At 40.2% G+C, this 27,097-nt stretch overlaps 1 protein-coding gene across 3 annotated transcripts in view; it reads right to left on the bottom strand.

Moving 5' to 3' along the window:
* Nucleotides 1–27,097, bottom strand: part of flt4 (fms related receptor tyrosine kinase 4) — a 131,461-nt gene that overhangs the window by 56,972 nt on the left and 47,392 nt on the right. For all 3 annotated transcript variants that reach the window (XM_089019788.1, XM_089019773.1, XM_089019781.1), the window contains 3 exons: nucleotides 9,175–9,271; nucleotides 4,523–4,797; nucleotides 1,110–1,246 (listed from right to left, as the gene is read on the bottom strand). In XM_089019788.1, the coding sequence (XP_088875914.1) occupies nucleotides 1,110–1,246; nucleotides 4,523–4,797; nucleotides 9,175–9,251 (489 nt within the window). In that variant the 5' untranslated portion in view covers nucleotides 9,252–9,271. The remainder of the gene's footprint in view (nucleotides 1–1,109; nucleotides 1,247–4,522; nucleotides 4,798–9,174; nucleotides 9,272–27,097) is intronic.

Below are 27,097 nucleotides of genomic sequence, written 5' to 3'. Positions count from 1 at the left end.
CCATAGAAGCACAACAAGCTATTAAATGCTCATTCGACTTTGATTAGAGTACAGTGATACCTTGGCTTACAAACTTAATTGGTTCCAAGATGTTGGTATGTAAGGCGAAAAGTGTGTATCCCAAAAATTAATTTCCCATAGGAAACCATTAAAATGAGAACAATCCGTTCCCAGGTCCCCATAAAACATACTTTCGACTAAATAAGCCTTACAACTACACAAAATATACCTTATTTTATGTATAATAAATGTGCTATTGTATTATAATGAAAGAAATAAACTGTACCATATAATAAAGTCGTTTTATTTACCTTTGTGATGGTCGTTGATGGCTTGATGGAATGGAGTGGCCGCTTTCATCAGCATTAAAAACTTGATGAGGAACGTAGCCTTCTTCTTTCTCCATCTTGAGGAATGATCCCTTGTAGGTACTTTCTCTGCGATAATTTTACCTTGTTCCTCATCAATTGTGTTCAGTTTAGCTGGGTTGATAGCTTTTTGCATTAAGTGTACAGATGGCTTGTGCGGGTTATTTGTGGAGCCTGATTGATGGGAATTTTAACCTTGCAGTCTACACTCTGCCTTTGAAGTATCAAAGTTGAAATGAGTCCAAATTTCACTGTTTTATATGCATTTTCTGACTCACTCTCTGTCGTGTGCTGTCTCTTTAATTTTTAAACCACATCCCCTCACTGCTGCGTTCTTGACCAATCATGTGGCTTTAACCGAAGACTAAGGGCGGGGAATAGAGGACCAAAAAAAAGTTGGCTGCCATTTTCTTTTTGGAGAATGACCTCACTCTCTCTGTCTGTAACACCCCCACCCCCCTAACTGCTGCGTTCTTGACCAATCACGTGGGTTTAACCGAAGACTGGGGGCGGGGAATAGAGGACAAAAATGAGTCGGCTGCCATTTTCTTGTTAGGAGAACGGGCTCGTTCGCGAACGACATATCACTCATTGTGGCGCTCCGTGTGTATCCCGAAAAATAGTTTGTATGCCAAGGTAAAATGTTCATAAATTTAACGTTCGTAAAGCGAAACGTTCATAAACCAAGGGGTTCGTAAACAGAGGTATCACTGTACTAAAAATCCGTGTCTTTTTACATACCGCATAGAGTGTGACATTGAGATCGGGTACAGTGACCAGACACGGCACGATGACATCGGTGGAGTAGCGCGTGATAAAAATGGTCTCCAGATTGTTGTCATTGTTCTCGTCCCTCCTGAGGAAAGGTTTTTCGGGGTCTGGATGCAGATGGAAAAACAGCAGGTCATTAATGAGTCAACCTTATAGCAACTGCGATAATGGCAGCCATTTATGAAGTGATCCGAATATATTGCAAACTTTAAATGATCCCAAAGGGTAAAACATACAGGAGCTTTATCGATATTACTCCGACATGCATACCGCCCGCATATTTGGGTTCAATTCCCAACATCTTGATACTCTTTTTCCACGCAGTTAATGTGGCAATAATGTGGTGTCCCCCACATTTACGGCGCAGCTGTTATCGTCGCAAAAGCTCATATAGGCGCAGCATGAGTGCGTGCCAGCCCAGCTTATCTCGTGACGCTCTCCCGCCAGCGCGGCGAGCTGTTGCGCGACCGCTTCGGATGATGTATTACCGCTTAAAGCTCCTCATTTTTTTTTTTTTCTTTCATTTCGCCTTCCTCTTCCAAAGCCATTTCTGTTATTGCCCTACTCCAAATTGAAGAGTCGCTTTTGAAGTCTCCACTGAAGAGATGGACGGACAAGTCTTCAGAAGCAATCACAGCTGGTATGTAGCGAGGATGTATCGAATTTGTGTGAGTGTGGGTGCATGTTGTCCAGAACGCATAGGTTAAAGGGCCACCGTCTGGCTTCGTTAACTGCATCCACATGCGGTCTCATCACATCCCACCTCTCAGCAGCTTGTAATTGATGACTGCAGTTCTATCTGCTGATGATCAAAGAGGTTAAACGTGTGGAAATTGTTCTTGGCACCTTGTCAATAGGCATTCACATGGCTTGACACAGTAGTTGACTTCTTTGAACCACTTTCCCTCCACTAAAAGCGATGACGTGAGGGGACATTGTAGATTGTCTCCGAACATTAATTTAATTAAAACAAATGTACATCAACATTTAAGACAGGGTAATCTAAAAAAATCAATGTCTATTTGCAGAGTAACACATTTTACTCATCAGTCGCTATCTATCTATCTATCTATCTATCTATCTATCTATCTATCTATCTATCTATCTATCTATCTATCTATCTATCTATCTATCTATCTATCTATCTATCTATCTGTGAAAAGGCAATACACTGTCATGTCTACAAGAGGTCGCCATTTTCTTCTGCCTCTTTTTGGGTGAGTCATTTACCCCCAATGTTGCCTCAAAATGGCACGGAATGAATTCTTTAATCGATTGCAAACATGTATGCTTTCCTCTTCAGAACTATTTGAATCATATTCATAACTGGATGTGTAACAAGAAAGCATATTCTACAAATCTGAAGCCATTGTTGATTCTCCAGCAATGCAAGACGTCTTGGCGTGACGTCACGAACTGGGGGCGGGACTTTCTGAAAATGACCAATTCGCAGCTCAATTTTTTGCAGATTTTGGACACTTTAAGTCATTTTTATTGGTGTTTTGCATTTGACTAAAAATATCATGCCGCATGTTTTGGGTATTTTAGATGCTATAAAACGTTTTTCTGGTGTCAGGTAAAAAACAAAAAAGTGACGTCAGTTGTCTTTTAAGGCTCATTACTTTTGGCACGTGTTTTACGGATGCCCTTCCATGTTGGCTCTCTCACATTGTTCAACTGAGGCTACACTATCCATGTGATGTTTATGAACAATTAATTATGTAAACAGTGTCATACTTTGCATCTGGAGAGAGGGTGTGTTTCGTGCATTGAGGGAATGGGGCATCAATTTCAACCTTCAATCATGGAACTTGACATGCTTGATTTGATCGATGAAAAGGTTTCTTCAGCTATCATCTGTACTTCTTTGAAGGTGTCGGACGTTTTGCTTCTTATCCAAGAACCTTCGTCAGCAAACTAAAATTTTTGCTGGTAGTTTAGGCCCTATATATATATAGTAAAGTCGCGTTATATCGATATCGGTTATATCGATAGTACTGCTTATTACGATACTATTTCTATGAACGCAAGGAGAAAATTACATGCGCGCAGGGTCGGATATATCGATAGTCCCGGTTATATCGATATTTTTCGGACTCCCAAGAATATCGATATAAAGAGACTTTACTGTATATATATATATATATATATATATATATATATATATATATAGGACAACTCCTGTACGACTAAGAGCTTACACAGATGTAATGCTTGATTTGAGTTTAGAAACAGAAGAAGCCAATCGCTAGGTATTAGCTATCTATTCGCAAGGTATTAGCTATCTATTCGCTAAGTATAAGCTATCTATTCACTAGATATTAGCTGTCTATTTGCTAGCTGTTAGCTATTTAGCTATCTACTTGCTAGTTATTACCTATCTATTCGCTAGCTAGCTTGCTATCTATTTGAGTTATTTGTGGGTCGAGTGAACGCCGGCGCGTGTGGCTGCTGCTACTCACCCATAGAAAAAGTCATCCTGTGACTGGAAAGTGACCATGAGAGTTTTGAAAGGCGCTTAGAAATCAAATGTATTATTATTATTATTATTATTATTATTATTATTATTATTATTATTATTATTATTATTATTATTATTATTATTATTGGATTTCAATGATGACATCCAATGTAGTCCTAAAACTCAAAATTCTGTGGGTCCTGGAATTCAAGTGACAATGACAAAAACCCTGGCACTGGAGTGGACACATTTTTTGCACATGTCTGGCAGTGAATGAGTTACAGTGAGACCTCAACTTACGAACTTAATTGGTTCCCAGACAGAGTGTGTAAGGCGAAAAGTGTGTATCGCAAAAAAATAATTCCCATAGGAAACCATTAAAATGGGAATAATCCGTTCCCGGGTTTCCATAAAATATACTTTTCAACTAAATAAGCCTTAAAACTACACACAACATACCTTATTCTATGTATGATAAATTATTATACATTGGCAATTGTATTGTAATGAAAGAAATACACTGCATTGTATCATAAAGTCACTTGGCGTTGGAGGTCGAAGGTCAAAGGGAACTGCTGTTTGGAAAGAGAGGCGCATTACATGACGACTGTAATTAAAGAAATAAACTGTGCTGTAAAATAAAGTTTTATTTACCTTTTTGATGGTCGTTGATGGCTTATGGAAGGAGAGTCACCTTCCATAAGGACTGTTGGTAACTTAACCTCTGGTGCTGTTCGCCGAAGATCACTCCGCCAGCCGTGGTGGGTGTGTATTATGAAAATAGTGCTTATTATAAGGTTTAATTTTCATAAATTTGACGTTTGTAAGACAAAAAGTTTGGATGTTGAGGTGTTTGTAAGTTGAGGTCTCACTGTAAATCGGAAACGGGAATAAGTGCCATGTGGTGTACATGATGACTCACCCCTGACAAAGACATAAGTGCTCACAGCCGTGGTGCCGTCAATGGCGGCCTTCACATCCTTGTAGTAGCAGCGATAGTAGCCAGTGTCCCGGGCTTGCATGTCGGTCAGGATCAACTTCTTGCAATATGGCCTCTCACGTTGTCCCGGACACTCGCTGACCAGGACCGTCCGGTTCTTGAGGGGCTCCGTGACAGGGGCCTGACTGTGGCGCTCGCGGAGTGTACGTTCCATTAGAAACCGGTCAGGCCAGGACCAAGTTAGGATACGGTGACCCCTGAAGAAAGCCCAAACAAAGTTCATTTCCAGGTACATGTTCGTCCATCCATCCATTTTCTGATCAAATTTTCTTTATAATAATAATAATATATTAAATTATATATATTATATAATATATAAATATATAAATTTAATATAATAATTATATAAATAATAAATTAATTATTTATTGTTTTATTCATGGTTTTATTGTTTTATGTATTGTTGTTTTTATTGTAAAGTGTCCTTGGGTGTTCAGAAAGGCGCTTGTAAATGAAATGTATAATAATAATAATAATAATAATAATAATGATATCAAAGTCAAGTCAAAGTAAGCTGTATTGTCATAATAATAATAATAATAATAATAATGATATCAAAGTCAAGTCAAAGTAAGCTGTATTGTCATAATAATAATATAATAATAATAATAATAATAATAATAATAATAATGTCAAAGCCAAGTCAAAGTAAGCTTTATTGTAATAATAATAATAATAATAATAATAATAATAATAATAATAATAATAATAATGATATCAAAGTCAAGTCAAAGTAAGCTTTATTGTCATAATAATAATAATAATATTAATAATAATAATAATGTCAAAGCCAAGTCAAAGTAAGCTTTATTGTAATAATAATAATAATAGTACTAATAATAATAATAATACTAATGATAATAATAATGATAATAATAATAATCATCATGATAATAATGATAATAATAATGTCAAAGTCAAGTCAAAGTAATCTTTATTGTCATAATAATACTACTACTACTACTACTAATAATAATAATAATAATGTCAAAGTCAAGTCAAAGTAAGCTTTATTGTAATAATACTAATAATAATAATAATAATAATAATAATAATAACAATTTCATAACTTTGCTGCTGCGAAATGTAAATTTCTCCACTGCAAGACTAATATAGGCAAATCCAATCCAATCCATTAATAATAATAATAATAATAATAATAATAAATAATAATAAATGATCCTCTCCTCTATCATCTAGAACCGCTTCATGTCAAAAAGAGGGTAGAGCAAGTGCTGAAGAATGAATGACTCTCCATGTCTTTGTGTTGTCATATTATTTGCTATTTCGTTTTTTTGGCTTCAAGATGGCGCCGCGAGAGTGGCTGCCTTTCCAGCAGCTCCTGTATTTTGTTTTTCGACTTCTTTCTTTCCTTTCCTCTTCCTTTCATAACTTTCGCTGTGTTAATTCCGGGTAGAGTGAACGCTGGCGCGAATGGCTGCCGCTGCTCACGCGCACAAAAAAAAAGTTGTTAGCCCCTGACTGTAAAGTGTCGCTGAGCTGTAGCTTAACCCTGTCTTCGGGCAGTAGGTGGGGTACAGTATTAGTTACCGTATTTCCCGGTGTATAAGACGCACCGGAGTATTAGGCGCAACCCCAAGGAATGGTGCATTTGCTATCTATTTGCTATCTATTATCTAGCTATCTAGCTGGCTATCGATTTGCTATCCATTTCCTATCTATTTGCTATCTGGCTACCCAGCTAGCTATGTAGCTGACTATTTATTAGCTATATGGCTATCTAGCTAGTTAGCTAACTGTCTAGCTGGCTATCTATTAGCTACCTGTTATCTAGCTAGCTAGCGTTCTATCTATTTGAGCTACTTCTGGGTTGAGTGAACGCTGGCGCATGTGGCTGCCGCTGCTCATCCGCAGAAAAACTCATCCCGTGACTGTGAAGTGACCTTGAGAGTTTTGAAAGGCACTTATAAGTGAAATGTATAATTATTATTATTATTATTTGTATAAAAGAAGTCCAAGATGGCGGCCGTATAGGCAGCCGTCAGCAAGTGCTCTCACGAGCTTTGCTTTTTTTGTTTTGTTATGCCGAATATGCCAGCACTGTTTTTGATTAGGGAGGAATGTCGGTGCCATTTGACTGTCATCACTGACAGCTCTGGGGTGATTGTCCTTTTTTGCGCCTGTAATGGTCAGTATTTTCACAGCCCCGCTTTGTTTAGCGGAAAGATCGGTGCTGTTGGACAGTCTGTCGCGGCTTGGAATTGAAGCGGATTTACATGGGATAGGAGATGTGAGACAATCTCTTTTCGTCAAGGGATGCGACGGCTTCGTGTTTGCTTTGAACACTTAGCTTGTAGCAGACGTGCATATTTCACCATGATGGCCCTGATCCACTGGTGGAAAGGACGCTTTGATCCTCTCCTCTTTTATCTACAACTGCTTCATATGGCAAAGAGGGTGTAGAAAAGTGCTTAAGATTGAACGACTGTCTGTCTTTTGTGTTGTGTCACATTATTTCTTCAAGATGGCGTCGGCTTCAAGATGGACAGCAACCTTGACAGCAGCTCCTGTACTTTGTTTTTCTACTTCTTCCTTTCCCTTTACTTTCATACGTTTGCTCCTGTGAAATGTCAATTTGTCCACTGTGACACTAATAAAGGCTAATGCAATTCAATTCAGTTTTCATACGTTTTCTTTATATAAGGCGCACCAGACTATAAGGCTCACCTTCAATGAATGAAAGACGTTTTCCAAATACGTATAACGTATAGATTTACATGTATAAGGCGCCATAGTAGAGGCTGGGGTTACGTTTTATACTGTACATCCGAGTATGGACCGTGCACTAGTTCTTCGGCAGGGAGAAATGAAGTCGGTGGCTGCTGACAGTAGTTGTGGCTAAATATCAGAATCAGAATACCTTAATTTTTTTAGTTTATTATTATCATTATTATTATAATAATAATAAATTTCATTTTCAAGCGCCTTTCAAAACTCTCAAGGACACTTTACAGTCACAGGATATTTTTTCTGCGGGTGAGCAGCGGCAGCCACACGCGCCAGCGTTCACTCAACCTGGAAGTTAACTTCATGTAGCAAAGAGGGTACAGAAAGTCATATTTGTCATTATTATTATTATTATTATTATAATAATAAATTTCATTTTCAAGCGCCTTTCAAAACTCTCAAGGACACTTTACAGTCACAGGATATTTTTTCTGCGGGTGAGCAGCGGCAGCCACACGCGCCAGCGTTCACTCAACCTGGAAGTTAACTTCATGTAGCAAAGAGGGTACAGAAAGTCATATTTGTCATTATTATTATTATTATTATTATTTTATTTTTTTTATTTTATGACTTCACATATAATGCGCATCGGTGTATAAGGCGCAGGGTCACCTTTTAAAGAAAATCAAGGCTTTTGGGTGCACCTTATACACCGGAAAATACGGTAGTTAGGATATTAATTTCCATAGGATGGAGATGTTGCGAAAACATGGTAAGTGTCGAGAGTTTACACCTCTGAGAGTTGAAATTGTTAGCGTATGTGAGTGGATGCCTGTCGGATGTAGCTTGTAATTTCCTTTGTGCAACAATCTGCACATATTTTGTGGCTTAAATTGAGTTACATGAGTACATTTAAACCTGCAGGCACTCTGTGAGCGCTCTGGCCACCTACGCATGTCTACATCTGCGGACAGTTCTACATGATGACGACTGGAAACAACTTTGGAAATGGAGATAAACGGATTCTTTGGGTTGGTTTCCAGCTATTGTGAAAGGTCATTATTTGGATCATCTTTCTTTGTGATTGACAATGAAGACTTTCCGCCCAAAAAAAACAGTCGTACAGGAGTGATCCATCGATGAAAAGGTTTCTTCAGCCGTTATCTGTACATCTTTGAAGGTTTCGGACGTTTCGTTTCTCATCCGAGAAGCTTTGTCAGCTAACACAAAATTTCCTGGTAGCTCTGGCCCTATACCTGGCTGGCTAGCCAGCTATCTGGCTAGCTATCTATTCACTATCTAGCTGGCTGGTTATCTAGCTAGGTATTTGTTGGCTAGCTAGTTGCTATCTATTAGCTCTGGCTGGCTAGCTAGCTATCTGGCTGGGTAGCTAGCTGTGTGAGCTCGGGTGAGAAGCCAGCTAGCTCGGGTGAGAAGCGAAACATCCGAAACCTTCAAAGAAGTACAGATGACGGCTAAAGAAACCTCTTCATCGAAGCTGTATACGGCAAACATTGAATGAGGCTAAAACTGTGATGCTTTTATAACCAAATTCACACCGGATTTCAGTATTGACAATCATGTTTTCAATTCTTTCTGTTGTAAAGAGGACATTGTTATTTCTTTGGACAATAGAAGTGACATAATTTTCTCTTTTTTGCAAGTGACCCACTGTCATTGAAAAGAGGCATTATGTCACCAGCTCGTACGTCTGAGTACAATTTTAAAGGTTGTTTTTTTATATGACGCATGCAATAAAATTCTTATGAATTTTGTACGCATTCACGCTTTTTTTTTTCCACATTGTTGCGCCGCTAAAGTCTGACTTAGCCCTCAAGCTATACACAACTGTACTGTTGCCCCCTAAGGCCACAGGAAACACGTACCTGCACGTGATAACAAGGGTTTGATGGACAGGAATCACAAGGTCATCTCCGGAATCGTCGAGAATCGGCGGCATCATTGAAAAGCCGATCACCAGACCTGTGGAAGCAAACAAATAACCTCTGTTGGATTCATGTGTCATACAGGATCCGCTGTTTTAACCCTATAATGTCATTACTATCATATTTATTGGCTATCTATTTGCGATCCATTTGCTATCTATTAGCACCTGTAGCTATGTAGCTGGCTATTTATTAACTATATGGCGATCTAGCTAGTTAGCTAACGGTCTAGCTGGCTATCTATTTGCTATCTGTCTATTTAGCTAGCTATTTATTAGCTATATGGCTATCTAGCGAGTTAGCTAGCTGGCGATTTACTGGCTATCTGTTAGCTAGCTGGCTAGCTTTTTATCTATTTGAGTTACTTCCGGGTTGAGTGAACACTGTAGTTAAAAGTGGGAGTTAAAAGGACTCCCGGCACGACTATTCGGTGTCGGGTCATTGCATTGTATGTGTTTGCTGCAACCTGTCAGGTTTGTTTCATCTTGGCAGATTTTTACTCATGGTTTTCTTTGATACTTTGTACGTTTCTGTTCGGATGACTATGATGTTTTACATTTTGTTCCTGCTGACTTTATTTTAATACAATTTGTCAAATACAACCTCCTGCTCCCTCCTGCCTGCTTTTTTGGGATCTACAACCACCATCAAAAAACACCAAAATACATCGGTGAAAAGGTTTCTTCAGCCGTCATCTGTACTTCTTTGAATGTGTCGGACGTTTTGCTTCTTATCCAAGATGCTTCGTCAGCAAACTAAAGTCTTTTGCTGGTAGTTTCGGCTATATATATATATATATATATATATATATATATATATATATATATATATATATCGCCTATATTGGTCCCTGCTCTCAGGTAGGGGGAAGCAGAGGACTACTCCCTGCGGCTACATTGATTACTTCTATTATCCTGACTGATTACTTCTATTGTCCTGCCTGAGTGTGAGGTCTACGACTGGCCTGATTGCCCCATTTGCTCTGGTATCACCTCATCAGCATAACTAAGCCTATGTTGCCCAAGAAATCAGTTGTACGAATGATCCAAATTGAACCTCAGCCCACCATGGCGATTTAGTGAAGGATTTTGCTGTTTTATGAAAATAGCTTATTTTACTCCCCTTTCAAACCATCTATTTTCTTTTGCTAAGATTTTAACGTCATTGTCGTCAAATGTGATACAAACAATATTTCATAAATAGAGCAATTTTTTGTGGATATTGATATTAGAGCTAATTAACATCTCAGATCCCCAAAATCTGAATTTTTTGGCTATCCTTTGATGGGTCACGTCTTAAAGGGTTAATGCTATCTGTCCAACAAGCTGTGAGGAAAACTCTTGATTTTGGCTGAGAAGCAACCAGACAGACAAACTGTGGGTCATTCGAAAGGTCACCTAGCACTCTTGACTTCTTCACCTTGAAAAGATTACGCTGAATTTCTGGCATCTGTTGCTTTGTGATAACATAAACAAAGACAACTTTATTGAGCAAGCAAATAAATGGCATTTAACGGAAATGAACATGAATAGTGCATGCTAATCTATGCACCAAGCAAGAATTACCGTCATAACCTTTTGACTTTGTTGAGTGAAAGTTTTTTTTCCAACCAAGCTGCCGATTCATAGGAAACCGGAGGTGATGAGTACATATACAGTGATACCTTGGCTTACGAACTTAATTGGTTCCCAGACAGAGTGTATAAGGTGAAAAGTATGTTTCCCAAAAAATAATTTCCCATAGGAAACCATTAAAATGAAAATAATCCGTTTCCAGGTCCCCATAAAACATAATTTTCTACTTTGTAATTTTCTAAGCCTTAAAACTACACAAAATATATGTTTAATAAATGTGTTATGGTATTATAATGAAAGAAATAAACTGTATTGTATAATAAAATCGTTTTATTTACCTTTGTGATGGTCATTGATGGCTTGATGGAATGGAGTGGGCGTTTTCATCAGCAATAAACACTTGATGAAGAACATAGCCTTCATCTTTCACCATCTTGAGGAATGATCCCTTGTAGGTGCTTTCTCTGCGATAATTTCATCTAGTTCCTCATCAATTGTGTTCTGTTTAGCTGGGTTGATTGCTTTTTGCACCAAGCGTACAGATGGCTTATGCGGGTTATTTGTGGATTAATGGAATATTTTAACCTTGTAGTCGACCTTGTAGAAACAAAGTTGAAACCGAATCCAAATTTCACTGTTTTCTATCCATTTTCTCACCATTTCACGTTTGTTTTGTTTTTCACTTTTGTTTTTTTGTTTCAAGCTCTGTCGTCTCCCTTTCGTGTGTGTGTGTGTGTTTTCTCACTCTCTATCTCTGTCGTCTGCCTGTTTCTTTAATGTTTAACCCCTCCCCCTCACTGCCGCGTTCTTGACCAATCACGTGGCTTTAAACGAAGAGTGGGGGCGGGAAAATAGAGGACCACCATTTTCTTGTTAAGAGAACGGTGTGGCAGCTCCGTGTGTATCCCGAAAAATAGTTTGTATGCCAAGGTAACATTTTCATAAATGTAAACCGAAAAGTTCGTAAACCAAGGGATTCGTAAACCGAGGTATCACTGTAAATTCAGAGTGACTCACCCTACAAACTTTGTAAAACTTTGAGATTAAGTTGACACTTGACGTTCTGCAACATCATCACATGAGCATTTAGCATCCACGCAACTAATACCCTTGACTGCTCTGACCCTGAGTGTTATTTCTCCATGTTGGCTCAGATGGGTATGAGGGAAAAAAAGCATTCCGGCACTTGTTATCACCGGCTGAATATATTTGAATAAAAAAAGGGGGAGATGAAAATCAAGGATAGCAGGCAAAGTCCAATTCTGCTTCCAAATTATTCAACTGCAAAAAAAAAAATCCAATGCGCCACATGCTATATCAAAAGCTTTATTGTCCTAAAAATGTCGATAGTTGACTATAAATGGGGTCGTTCGGGTTGGTGACTACTTTACACTACTTTACTTTCCGTTTGTTAGGTCAAAGACAGCAGAAACTTTGCAAACGCGAATAGAGATAGATTGATTTAACATACAAACAATCAATGAGCCAGGGTGGGAGGGTAGATGGATGGATGGATTAGCATTTATTAGTCTCGCAGTGGAGAAACTTACATTTCAATACGAAACACAGGAGCTGCTGGAAAGGCAGACACTTTCGCGGCGCCATTTTGAAGTCAAAAGAACAAAAAAAATAATATGACATATTAGTATGCTCTATTTCAATACAACTGCCATGAAAGCTGGCTATGTAGCTAGCTACCTAGCTGGCTAACTAGCTAACTACCTAGCTGGCTATCTATCTAGCTAGCTATAGCTGGCTACCTCGCTGGCTATCTCGATGTCTACCACGATGGCTCTCTAGCTAGCAACCTATCTGGCTAACTACCTAGCTGGCTATCTGGCTAACTACCTAGCTGGCTATTTGGCTGTCTACCTAGCTGGCTATTTGGCTGTCTACCTAGCTGGCTATCTGGCTAGCTACCTAGCTGGCTATCTGGCTGGGCTACCTAGCTGTCTGTCTAGCTAGCTAGCTATCTCGCTGGCTATCTAGCTACCTAGATAGGCAGTGAGGTAACTAGCCAGATAGCCAACTAGGTAGCTACCTATCTATTAGCTATCTCGTTGGCTAGCTATATATCTAGCTGGCTAGCTGTTTTTCTCTCTATTAGCTATCTATTGGCTGTTTATTAGCTAGCTAGCTTTCTATCTATTTGAGTTACTTCTGCGTTGAGTGAACGCTGGCACATGTGGCGGCCGCTACTCACCCACAGACAAACTTATCCTGTGACTGAAAAGTGACCTTGACAGTTTTGAAAGGCGCTTGTAAATGAAAAGTATTATTATTATTATGATAACATAATGACATAGACCGACAGACCGACCGACGGACCGACGCATGGACCAACCGACGACAACTCCTGTCCCACGTAAATCAGCATCAATTCCAAGCCGCAGACTGTACAACAGCACCAACTTTTCCGCTGAACAAAACGAGGCTGTGAAAATGCTGCCCGTTACAGGCACAAAAAAAGCACAACCCCTCCCAGAGCTGTCCAGCGATGACAGTCAAATGGCACAGACATTCTTCCCGATCAAAAACGGTGCTGGCATATTCATGCTGTTGAAAAGACGCAATCATCATCAATGCTTTATTGCATTGCCAATTACAATTTAGCCCCAATGAGTTTCTTATGCAAGGGTTTCCTCATCGTAGAGCTCAGCTGCTCCTCCGAATTTGGAGGAACCAGATGAGATGGCTTGGAAATCTGATCAGGTTGTGTCTGGGGCTGAAGACTGGGCAGGAGCGTTTTTTTGCTCTTGTTTACGACCTGATGCTGCGCCTGCAAGTCAGTCATGGCATTTAATATTGACTCACAATTTGCATTCTGTCTGTCAAGGGGATGATTTCACAACTGATTGCATTGGCTAGGCAAGCAGTCATCATAAACTGTCATGTTGGGGGCTTATCATTTGGTACACGTCTTGCAGAAAGGAATAAGAATGTCAACACTTGTGGATGTGCATTGGAATTTACTCCGAAATATTGCTTCATTTTTTGGGGGTTGGTGGATTGTCTGAAAATGATGTCTTGTCAACTGACAAATGTAATGAGAGATACAGTAAAGTCTCGTTATATCGATATCGGATATATCGATAGTCCCGGTTATATCAATATTTTTGCACGCGCGGAGAAAATTACATGCAAACAGGGTCGGATATATCGATAGTCCCGGTTATATCGATATTTTTTCCGACTCCCTTGAATATCGATATAACGAGACTTTACTGTAATTTAAAAAAAGATTTTGAACTGGGGAGTACATTTTGCTTTGTGAGTCAAGATTTAGCAGACAGGAGGTGGTCCTTTGCTACTGATTTTAAGTCACGGTGTCACCTGTCGTTTTGCTTGCATCTTTTCGACTCCTCTCAACTACCCCCCCCCCCCTTTCAATTTTGCTGCTGTCGATTGCAAATTTCCCCATTTCCTATGTTATCTTATCTTATCTATCTTAAAAAAAGAGCAGAAAAAGAGTCAATGGTTGAAATGCCATATTTTATTGAATGTTCTCATCGTGAAAGGGCCCTCTTTTTTCAGTATACTGCTGATATTAAGGAGCAGTCATTTCAGAGTAAGGTCACAAACCATGAAACTTTGAGTTGTAGCCAGTTTTGGAAGTTTTTAATGCGTTTTCCCTTTTTTTTGTGCTACTAGGATTAAACAACGTATTAAGAAACGGATAAAGGGCAACAACCCCGATTTGTTCTCTGAGAAGCAGACCAAAATGAATTATGGTCAGCCATGTTTTCTTTCCACTTTGTCACCAAGGATTAGCATTCTCAATGCCATCCATGCGGCCATTTTCTTCCACTTCCTCAGTCTCCTCCTTTAATACAATTTATCCATCCATTTTCTGATCCGCTTATTCTCAAAAGGGTCACAGGCCTGAGTACCTGGAGAAAACACCCACAGTTGGGGAGCATCTGTATTAGTCCCAGATATTTTGTTTTTCTTGAAATATTTCTACTTCTATCCTGTAAAGGTGGTATTTCCCCCAAAAAAATATTACAACTTTGGGTTATAATTACCTTGTTTTTTTTTTTAACAAATGCAGTGAGACCTCAACTTACGAACTTAATTGGTTCCCAGACAGAGTGTAAGGCGAAAAGTGTGTATCTCAAAAAAAAATTCCCATAGGAAACCATTAAAATGGGAATAATCAGTTCCCAGGTTTCCATAAAATATACTTTTCAACGAAATAAGCCTTAAAACTACACACAACATACCTTATTCTATGTATAATAAATGTGCTATTGTATTGTAATGAAAGAAATACACTGCATTGTATCATAAAGTCACTTTATTTACATTTGTGGTGGTCATTTATGGCTTGATGGAATGGCGTTGGAGGTCGAAGGTCAAACGGAATTGATGTTTGGAAAGAGAGGCGCATTACATGAGGACTGGAATTAAAGAAATAAACTGTGCTGTAAAATAAAGTTTTATTTACCTTTTTGATGGTCGTTGATGGCTTATGGAAGGAGAGTCATTTTCCATAAGGACTGTTGGTAACTTAACCTCTGGTGCTGTTCGGTCGTGTGCTTCCGCCGAAGATCACTCCGCCAGCCGTGGTGGGTGGGTATTATTAAAATAGTGCTTATTATAAGGTTTGATTTTCATAAATTTGACGTTTGTAAGACAAAAAGTTTGTAAGTTGAGGTGTTTGTAAGTTGAGGTGTTTGTAAGTTGAGGTCTCACTGTATATCACATTTTTCTGATTTTGTCATTGTCTGTTTTTTTAAATCAATATTTTGGCCAACTACAGAACTGCATTTCAAAAAAAAAAATATGTGGCAAAAGTCAAATCATTCGATAAAATGCAACCATGTGTCTACAGTGACATTAAAAATAAATTACACATCACCAGAACAAATTATTTCTTACTGCTGCTTTAGCAAAGCTTCAGAAAAGGAGATCAGCCTGCAGCTGAGATGGCCAATTTGAAGAAGCGTGCAGAGAAACGTTTGGCAAAAAAAGATAAAACAGATGTTTGCACATGCATTTAGGAAGTTTTTTTTTTTTTCCCTGTCATGAAATGTATTGAATAAATCCGTACATAAAGAGGTTGAGCGTGGGGTATGGTGGGGGGGGGGGTTGGGGGTGCTTATTTTCCTCCACAAACCATTCCAGCTGACCCTTAATTGAATATGCGTTTGCATAGGGCTTTGGCAACATGTTTTTCCAGGAGGATTACCTAAAAACTGAATGATGGCAAGCTTGTTGACAACCACGTTATAAATTAAACACGTCGGGGGACATAGAAAAATAAACCAAGGTTCATGTTCTCATCCGCCATGCATTCTTGAAGTTTGCATTGAGATAAAAATGCAATCATACAAATCCTGTGATTACACTTCGGAGGAATGATTAAATAATTAGTTAGGGGGGGGGGGAGTAAAAGTTAAGTCAACATTTATTTGCAAAATCCCGACATTCCCCCCTTGAGCTATGCGATTGTACTCTTGTGAAATGTCATTTTCACAGTGGAAGTTATGTGCACGTAGCCTTCACCAATACAAAGCAACCAAGCAAATACAGTAAAGTCTCGTTATATCGATATTCAATGGAGTCCGAAAAAATATCGATATAACCAAGACTATCGATATATCCGACCCCGTTTGCATGTGATTTTCTCTGTGCGTGCATAGAAATAGTATCGATACAACCGGGACTATCGATATATCCGATATCGATATAACGAGACTTTACTGTATGTCTGCTTGAACAAACAAACAAACAAACAAACAAACCTGAATGGGCTGTAAAACTTTTGGTGCTGAACTCAAAGAGAAAAGAATACATGGCAACTTTTTATAGGACATCTCGAGGACAAGATAAATTTAAGTGTGCCGTATCAGAAACCATATTTAAAGACCTGGTGAAGGTAATTCAAGAGGGTATGTTTGTCAATAAATCACACATGTTTGAAGATGGCGCTGCTCAAAACAATTTGAATTCATCATACAGTGATACATCGGTTTACGAACTTTTCGGTTTACGAACGTTAAATTTATGAAAATTTTACTTTGGCATGTCAGCCTTTTTCGGGATACACACGGAGCTGCCTCAATGAGTGATGTGTCATTCGCAAATGAGCCCATTCTTCTAACAACAAAATGACAGCCGACTGTTTTTGTCCTCTATTCCCCGCCCACAGTCTTCGGTTAAAGCCACGTGATTGGTCAAGAACGCAGCAGTGACGGGGGTGGGGGGGGGGGTTAGACATTAAAGAGACAGGCAGACGACAGTGAGAGTTTCAACTTTGATGTAGAAAGGCAGAGTGTAGACTGCAAGGTTAAAATATCCCATCAATCAGGCTCCACAAACAACCTGCACAAGCCATCTGTATACTTGATGCAAAAAGCTATCAACCCCGCTAAAAAGAACACAATTGATGAGGAACTAGATACAATTATCACAGAGAAAGCACCTACAAGGGATCATTCCTCAAGATGATGACAGAAGAAGGCTACGTTCCTCATCAAGTGTTTAATGCTGATGAAACCGGCCACTCCATTCCATCAAGCCACCAACGACCATCACAAAGGTAAATAAAATGATTTTATTATACAGTACAGTTTATTTCTTTAATTATAATACCATAGCATATTTATTGTACATAAAATAAGGTATAGTTTGTGTAGTTTTAAGGTTTAGAAAATTAGAAAGTAGAAAATTATGTTTTATGGGGACCTGGGAACCGATTATTCTCATTTTAATGGTTTCCTATGGGAAATTATTTTTTGGGATACACACTTCACCTTACACTCTGTCTGGGAACCAATTAAGTTCGTAAGCCAAGGTATCACTGTACATATATATATATACACACACAATGTGTGTATATTTGCCTCAAGCTCAAATCCCGCTTTAAAACTGAAAAAAAAAAAAAATCACACATGGTAGCTTAATTGTCTTTGCATAACGCCTGCCTGTAATTTGTACCCCGCTGTGGTGTGTTATCTTCTCTTTTCGTATTTAAATAACTGTAAGTAAAAAAAACAAAGACACACAAAGAAAGGATGGATCTTCAATATTGACCCCGTTCTGTAGCCCCAATTTAAAGGGAGCAAAAAGTCAATGAATTTAAAAAAAAACCACACCAGTTTATCTCCCAAATTAAAAGAGGCTTATAATAAGTAACATTTCCTTCACAGATATTAAAGCTACATGTTTTCTTTTTAAGAAAACACCCATTTACCAACATTCCTCGTAAATAACACACCTGCTGACAACAGATATGTTACATGTGCATGTGTAAAGAAAAGCTGCCACAAGGCGCTCTAAGCCAGTTAAAAATGTAAAGCTCCTTTTGACAGTCAGACGAATGCAAGGCAGACGTCGCCACATCAAGCAAATGCTTCTCTTCATGGGAACGGAGGAAGGCACATGAAAGATTGTGTGAAAGGTAGCGAGCAAATTTCCTGTTTTCTTTATCATATTTGTGCATCTCCCACTTCCCTTTTTCATGGACGGCGAAGGAGATGTTCCCGCTCCTGTTTCCTTACTCCTCTGTATTTGATCCCTAAGCAGTTGTCAGGCAGGAACAGGAAAAAGAGCGACATTGCGTAAACAAACCAACATAAAGGATGCATCATGGGAGTCATTAAGGGATTTGTTTTCATGTTGACGGTTGTCGCAGATTGACGAACAATACAAAAATCATTCCGGGATTGGCAGAATTGGCTTACGTTCCCTATTGAAGTTGAACACGAGAACGAGAAAGCCCCGAATGGACAGCCTCCCATAGGGCGGTACAAGAATGACAAGGACTGCTTGTGCCAGTGACGAGAAATGTGGGCCAAGCGCCAAAACCGGGGCAACCCTGCACATCCGGCGAAGGACAGGAGGCCATGGAGGCCACGGTGCAGACCCGGGACTCTCAATACAAAGTCACCCGGTTCTCGGACTATAATGTGCTCCCTTTGACTCCCCTAAAAGAAAGGGCCTGTTTCCTCCATCGTGTGGACGCAAGGCCAGCCAGGAGGCGGTCTGACTGGCTTTGATTTCATTGTTCGCGTGAAGGGGGATGACATTGACTACGTCCCTGTCCGAACCACATTTGGGGCAGTTTGGTCTTTCCAACATCCTGCCAGGGGAAAGGTGCCAAATGAAGGATGCCGCGACAAGCCATCTGGCTCAGCTTCCGATGTTTAAATCCACTGTCCCAACCTATTTTTCCTCCCGTAACAGCCTCACGGGAACTCTTCCTCTGTTGTGAACCATTTATGCCTGCCTGTCGGTCGGTCTGTCGATCTGTCTCTCTGTCCGTCTGTCCGTCGGTCGGTCTGACGGTCTGTCGATCTGACGGTCTGTCTGTCTGTCGGATTTGTCGGTATGTCGGTCTGTTGGTGGTGGTCTGTCGGTCTGCCGGTCAGTCGGTCGATCTGCCGGTCGGTCAGTCGGTCTGTTGGTGGTGGTCGGTCGGTCGGTCTGTCGATCTGTCTCTCTGTCCGTCGGTCGGTCTGACGGTCTGTCTGTCTGTCGGATTTGTCGGTATGTCGGTCTGTTGGTGGTGGTCTGTCGGTCTGCCGGTCAGTCTGTCGATCTGCCGGTCGGTCAGTCGGTCTGTTGGTGGTGGTCGGTCGGTCGGTCTGTCGATCTGTCTCTCTGTCCGTCGGTCGGTCTGACGGTCTGTCGATCTGACGGTCTGTCTGTCTGTCTGTTGGTCGGTCTGCCGGTGTACCGGTCGATCGGTCGGTCGATCTGCCTTTTTAGCATCGCCCCCCTGCTGAGAACACATCAACTATGAGTGATGACATTTCAACGATGAGCCAGTTTTAAAAATTCGCTTTGAGCACAGAAAGCACAAAAGATGAGAGCTCCTGTGATCGCAGCAAAAGACCCAAAAGTGCCAAACCGCAGCACCTCCCCAAAAGTTGAGCTTTCAAATCCGCTTGTTAATCCGATTCCTCGAGATCGTGCTCACATATACAAGTCTATGCTGCTGAGAGGTAAATCGCTGAAGCGAGTAACGCTGAAGTGGAAGAGAGAGGCCAAAGTGAAGCCTGCGGGGTCAACAGCATGCTTACTCTCTAAACAGAGGCAAGCTGGTCATTTGACCAGATTTTCCAATGACCTCTTAGCTATTTATACCGAGCATCTGCAGATGACGAGACAAGAGATGTATGAGGTTAAGTGTGCATCCGCCACCAAATTACAATCACGCTGCCGCCTGCAACCGGGAAGCAATTGGAACACAATCGCAAAGGTGGCTCTCATTAAGCTTCGGAGTCTTCTAATGATGCTTGTTGCTTAGCAACATAGTACTTTGGAGCATTGTAATGCACACAAAACAGTCCGCGTGTTTTGGATCCGGTTTCCATTCGGACGCGTGTGGAATGGCCAAGGGACAGAAGTTGAAGAGGACAGAAAATTAGTCCTTGGCAATGTAATGCTTTGACTTGGATATATTCCCTGGATTGTGTGGAGTTAGTTTTCAAGAATTCTAATTGGCATGGACACAATGTGTGTGAAGTTGCAGAATTATAAAAATGGCCAGCAATGCAGACTCGTGTGTGTCCAATTGTGCAAAATTTTTAATCGGGCTCGGCGCTTGGCATTCTGTACGCTGATCATACACCACATGCTGTGTGGATTTCTCCCCTTGGGTGTTCACAGTTCTGAGATTCTGTCCAGTCTTGTCAATGAAGGGACAATACTGAAATGTTTGTTCATGGACCTGTATGTTCAATACAGGTAGACAGAATAGCATAATTAACTGTAACAAAATTTTTCGACCATGTTTCAAAACTATATTCCATGGTAGAATCTCCCCAGAGATTTTGTCTTGTATTCCTGAGGATTGGATTGGATTGGATATGCCTTTATTAGTCTCACAGTGGAGAAATTTACATTTCACAGCAGCAAAGTGATGAAAGGAATGAAAGTAGAAAAACAAAATACATGAGCTGCTGGAAAGGCAGCCACTCTAATGACGCCAATCAATGCTTCTATGTGTTCAAGGTATAACACAAGGTCAAAGAACACTTCATTTCAAGACATAATGATCAGCCATCAACCAGCATGTTTATAGGCTTTGCATCAGTGGATAAATTTACATTTCATAGAAGCAAAGTGATGAAAGGAAGAGAAAAGGAAAGAAAGAAGTAGAAAAAACAAAATATAGGACCTGCTGTAAAGGCAGCCACTCTAATGACGCCACCTTGAAGGCAAAACAACCAAATACAAAATAACAAATAATAAGGAGAGGATTAAAGTGTCATTTTCACCAGTGGATCAAGGACGTCATGGTGGAACGTGCACATCTGCTACAAGCTAAATTTTGAAAGCAAACACAAAGCTGTAGCACCCATTGACGAAAAGACATTGTCCCACATTTCCTGTCCAACGTAAATCCGCTTCAATTCCAAGCCGCGACAGCTCCACATACGCACATACGGCGCTCTGTGCAGATGCTCCGTTCTTTATTCTTATGATTTCTTACTGATTTTTGTGAACGTTTTGAAAACACTAATCAAGACATTTATTTAGCAAAATAAAGCAAGACTGATGAATGCTCAGTTCTTGTTTGTTGCTGTCAGGTGGGCGATAGGGGGGGCAGCACAAAGCATTTATGCTTAGGGCATCAAAATGGCTAGCGCTGGACCTGATTTTAATTAAAAGTTCATTCCATGCGAATGAGCAAGAATGATATCAGCAAAGTCATGAGGCAAACTGGATGGATAGATAAGATGCATTTCAAACAGAAACGCAACATGAACACCAATCTTTATATTTGCTCCGAAAACGAAGACAGAATGGTGGATGTAAGGAAAAGGATACAGGATTAACGGACGGATCATATTAAGTATGGATGGAGGGAAATGGAGAGCATGATTGTGTGAATGAGGTAAATCGGCACCCTGTGTGATGTGTTGCATATGGTATTTTATCCATAGAGGAGCAGATAAATACATAAATGAATACATCAATAAATACATAAATAAATAAACAACTGAATAAACAAACAAACAGATTCGGACAGACGGACCGACCGGCCGACAGACAGATAGATAAATAATGACGGAACGACATAGACCGACAAACCAACATAGAGCGACAGACCGACATGACCGTCAGACCGACAGACCGGACAGACTGACAGACGGACCGACCGACCGACAGACCACCACCAACAGACTGACATACCGACAAATCCGACAGACCAACAGACCGTCAGACCGACCGACCGACAGACCGACCACCACCAACAGACCGACAAATCCGACAGACCAACAGACCGTCAGACCGACCGACCGACAGACCGACCACCACCAACAGACCGACAAATCCGACAGACCAACCGACAGACCAACCGACAGTCCGGCCGACCGACTAACGGACCGACAGACCGACAGATAGATTAATCAGACACTGGTTCAAAAGTGATGTTGATTTACCCACAGCCATTATGGAATGGAACTCCAAATGAAATCATTCATTGCATAGATGGATGAGCAGAAAACAAGTAGAGCTGAAAAAGGAAAATAATTGCCACAGATGGTTCCCATCAACTATCTTCTACCAAGACGGACACATTTTTGGCCTTGTATGTAAAACCCCTACGGTTGAAAAAGCTTATCTCTCATCTTGAGTCGTGTTTGGGCTGTCGGTACTCTAAACTGATGTGAAAGTGACTGACCAGACATGTATATGCCCATAGAGGCCTCGCTCGACACCAGTGATGAATGAAGTACTGGTCTCCATTTATTTGGATTGCGGCAAACTTCTCATATGGGGCAATAGAATTCCAACCTCCTAAGTTTTACTCTCCAGCTGACAGAAGAAAATATTCAAGGACATACCCTCATGCAGTCCTGAGCCTGTATCGTGTGATCAGCGGAAGGAAACGTTGATTGTTGTTGGCTCAAATGAGACGACCGTAAAAGTGGGCCAGAGCAAACAGCGAGAACCCAAGAGTCACATTTCGGGTAGGATCCCATCAAGTGGAGGTGTAATATGCCTACTTAAAAAACGTCTCAAAGCAACATTGACACAGTCCAAAAGATTTTTGTTTCAGTCGAAAATCCCCGCTACTTCTCGTGTGCTTTCATCAAAATGTCTTTCAAAGGCTAAATACATTCCGACAAACACAAGGAAACCGAGTCGAGATGGATCTCTCATTAATTCCAGACTCAAATACGTCTGTGTAAGCTCTCAGTCGTACAGGAGTGGTCCATCGATGAGAAGGTTTCTTCAGCCGTCATCTGTACAAATGTGAAGGTTTCGGACGTTTCGCCTCCTATCCAAGAGGCTTCGTCAGCGAACTAAAGTCTGACTGGTCGTATCGGCCCTATTTATATATCCCTAATGTCCAGACATGGTGGCGCCGGACACAGCTATGATAGGTCCCTACTCTCAGGTTGGGGGGGCAGAGGACCCCTCCCTGTGGCCCCACTGATTGTTCCTACATTCCTGACTAACGACTGGTCTATTACCCCCACTCCCACCGGTATCACCTCATCAGCATAACGACCCTCATCAGCATTACGAAAGTTGCCTAACCTGTTTTGCCTAAGCAGGCTATTGTATGAACGATCCAAATTGAACCTCACCCCACCAGACCGGTTTAATGAAGGATTTTGTTGTTTTATAAGAATCGCTTCTTTTACCCCCCTTTCAAACCATCTATGTTCTTTCGCTAAGATTTTAACCTCATTGTCGTCAAATGAGTGATTGCTAGCTTTTAGGTGCAAATGTACTGCCGATTGAGGTCCACTTATATTATCCCTGCGATGTTGATAAAGTCTTTTTTTGAGAATTTGTTGAGTCTCCCCAATGTACTGCTCTTTACAATTTTCATTCTTACAATCTATGGAATAAACTACATTACTTTGTTTTTCATTTGGCAGCCTATCTTTCAGATGCACTAATTTTTGCCTTAACGTGTTTATCGGTTTGAAATAAGTAGGAATTTTATGTTGCCAAAGGACTCTTTGTAATTTTTCAGAAACTCCTGCAATGTACGGTACTGCTACTCCTCTCCTTTTTGAATCTTGAGAATTATTGGTTTCGTTCGCTATTCTTTCTTTCTGACATTTGTTGAATGACCACTGAGGGTACCCACAGTTAGTGAGTGCTCTCCTGATATGTTTTGACTCCTTTTCTCTACCTTCAGTGCTAGTTGGTATTAGTTTAGCCCTATGCTGGAGGGTTCTGATAACTCCTAGTTTGTGTTGTAAAGGGTGGTTAGATTCAAAAAGTAAGTATTGTTCGTCCGAAACCTTCACATTTGTACAGATGACGGCTGAAGAAACCTTCTCATCCAGACACAAATGTAATTTCTTTTTTTTTTACTGGCAAAGTTGCACGTTTCACTCATGACAGCACCTGCTGACGGCTGCCTACTCGCACGCCATCTTGGACTTCTAAATACTGTACCCTACATTGTGGTTTTTCACTTTCTGCAGTTTGGTACGTTACCAATTAACCACAAATAATGAACGACTACTTTATTTTAAAATACACTCACGGTTTAACTTCAGTACATCTCAGTTATATAACATCTTGTTGCCTTCCAATGACCTCCACGCCCACTCCCTCTTTCGTTCTGATAATAATAACACCAGGACTGCGACTACATTATACTTGTGTCACAACATTATATTTTTTCTTTCATGTCATGCATTTGAATGGGAGAAAACATGCGAGTGTTAAGAGGGTTAGAGGAATATTGACTGTTTATCCTTTTTTGCATAAAGTCATCTTGCATAAGGGTCCATCTCAGCCAGCAGCATAAACAGGAACAATAGAAAATGGATGAATGTTTCATAAACCAGATCAAGAATGACAATAATGTGAATATTCTATGAAGATGATCACATAAGATGTTGTCAACCTAAATCTGAAGCGTAAACCACATGAGTCTACAACTTTGCTTTTAGCAGTGGCGGACCGTCAGGGCCTGAAAGGCCTTCTCTGCTGGCCTAAAAATATCGGAATCACGGACTGATGTTAATGATATTTTTCCATGAATTCTTATTAAATAATTCCAAATTGTTTTTTAGCTTCCTTTCATTGCTTTTTCTACTGTTGCACTGCTACCAGATGCATGTTTTCGTATATAAGCATTTAACCAACCACATTTCAGCCATCATGTATTACCAGGGTCAGAAAACTACCTGCACGCCTTCACAATAAGTTCTGTGGGCCATGTCGCATCAAATATATCAAACAAACTGTTGCTTTAACCAATCAGATTTCAAGTTGGCAACCCAAAAGGGGTACCACAGCCTTCTTGCAGGCGCTGGTTAATGTCAGAGTGTTCGCAAACAATGATTGGCAAGTTACTAGCAAACTTTGATTGGACTAGCCAGTAATAGTTTGAAAAACTGCTTTGGTCACAAGACGGTAGTGACAAGGCATACTGGTCAGAGCTAGCACACTGTATCGGTAGCGAGCTGCATAAGCAAACATATTGTCTTGGTTTAATAGCAGTTTTGTCAACCCATAATGGCTGAAGGAGAAGAAAAGGATATGGTTGCAGATAGACGGACTTTTCAAGAAAAATGAACCTCATTAAGAAAGGTCGGTCACTTATTTCTTGGCTAATGGTACCCTCTAATGGACTCGTAGTAAAATCACACCACACTTTTTTTAGTCTGGATTGATTCAGAAATAGCACCACTGAAGGCCTAGCGATGAAATCCACGCCCCTACTGTACTCCAAAACATCTGAGTTAAAAATAATCCAAATTGGGTCAAAAACGGTTATTATTGATGCTTCGCTATTCTTCGCCTATCTTCTTATCTGTGGTGTAAAAGAGCGACTTCTGACCCTCTATCATGAATTCACACATTGAGGGTAAAAACTCGAATAGTTTAATGACATGAATTTCTTTCTTCACAAGTTATTTCTTGGCTAACTGTATCCTCTCGTACAGTACAGGACGTGTAGTAATCACAGCACAGTTTTTTACAGTGGCAGCTGTGATTCAGACATCGCACTATTGAAGGCCTTGAAGTGACATGCACGGCCCGCCATAGGCTTTTAGTCAAACTAACCATTTGCAATTGATTTTATCGGTATTAAAAAGCAGCTTGTTTGCCGTTAACCAAATTGTTAGATGCAGCGAGGGCGTGTAATAGAGAATCCAGTATTGTTGGCCAATGGACAATCTGACAGCTGTACACGTTGATTGACACGTTGGCGGGGAATAGAGGACAAAAATGAGTCAGCTGCCATTTTCTTGTTAGGAGAACGGGCTCATTCGCGAACGACACATCACTCATTGTGGTGCCTCGTGTGTATCCCGAAAAATAGTTTGTATGCCAAGGTAAAATTTTCATAAATGTAACGTCCGTAAATCGAAAAGTTCGTATGCCAAGGGGTTCGTAAACCGAGGTATCACTGTACTTGATTGCTCATTCACAGTCATTTTAAGCTTTGGAACAGGCTGTGTCAAAATTGTTTTCATCATGGGGAAACAAGTGGTTAGTTAGGGGTGTCCTCGGGCGATTGTTTTGAACACTGAAAACGTTGAAATGTAAAATTAAACATGATGTAAGGTGTAAGAATCACGGCTTGGTAAGGTGACGGTTTGGGTTGCCTTGAGGCGCAGTAAGGTAACAACATTTAAGCAAACTCATGTGTACAGAAAAAAACTAATAAACAATATTTAAATTTATATACATAATAACATGTATAAGGCGCACCGGAGTATAAGGCACACCCGCAATGAATGGTGTATTTTACACGTTTTTCCATATACAGTAAAGTCTCATATCGATATTCAAGGGAGTCCGAAAAAATATCGATATAACCGGGACTATCGATATATCCGATATCGATATAACGAGACTTTACTGTATAAGGCGCACCAGACCAAAAATTGCACCTTCAATTAATGATAAAGGTTTTCCAAATATAATACAAAAATACCATATTTTCCGGTGTATAAGGTGCACCGGAGTATAGGGTGCATCCCAAATGAATGGTGTATTTTCAAACTTTTTTCCATATATAAGGCGTACTGGACTATAAGGTGCACCGTCATGATCGAAAAAAAAAAATACAAATATAATATAAAAATACAGTATTTTCCAGTGTATAAGGTGCACCAGGGTATAACGCGCACCCCTGATGAATGGTGTATTTTCAAACTTTTCACCATATATAAGGGGCACCGGACTATAAGGTGCACTGTCATGATCAAAGATAAATTACAAATATAATATAGAATTACAGTATATTCCAGGGTATAAGGCGCACCCCCAATGAATGGTGTATTTTCAAACTTTTTCCATATATAAGGCGTACAGGACTATAAGGTGCACCTTTAATGAACGAA

The sequence above is a fragment of the Hippocampus bargibanti genome, linkage group LG02, assembly GCF_051943395.1.
Source record: "Hippocampus bargibanti isolate YZ-2025 linkage group LG02, ASM5194339v1, whole genome shotgun sequence".
Taxonomy (NCBI): Eukaryota; Metazoa; Chordata; class Actinopteri; order Syngnathiformes; family Syngnathidae; genus Hippocampus; species Hippocampus bargibanti.
Note: the sequence above shows the minus strand (reverse complement) of the source record. Positions and strands in the feature narration are given on the sequence as shown.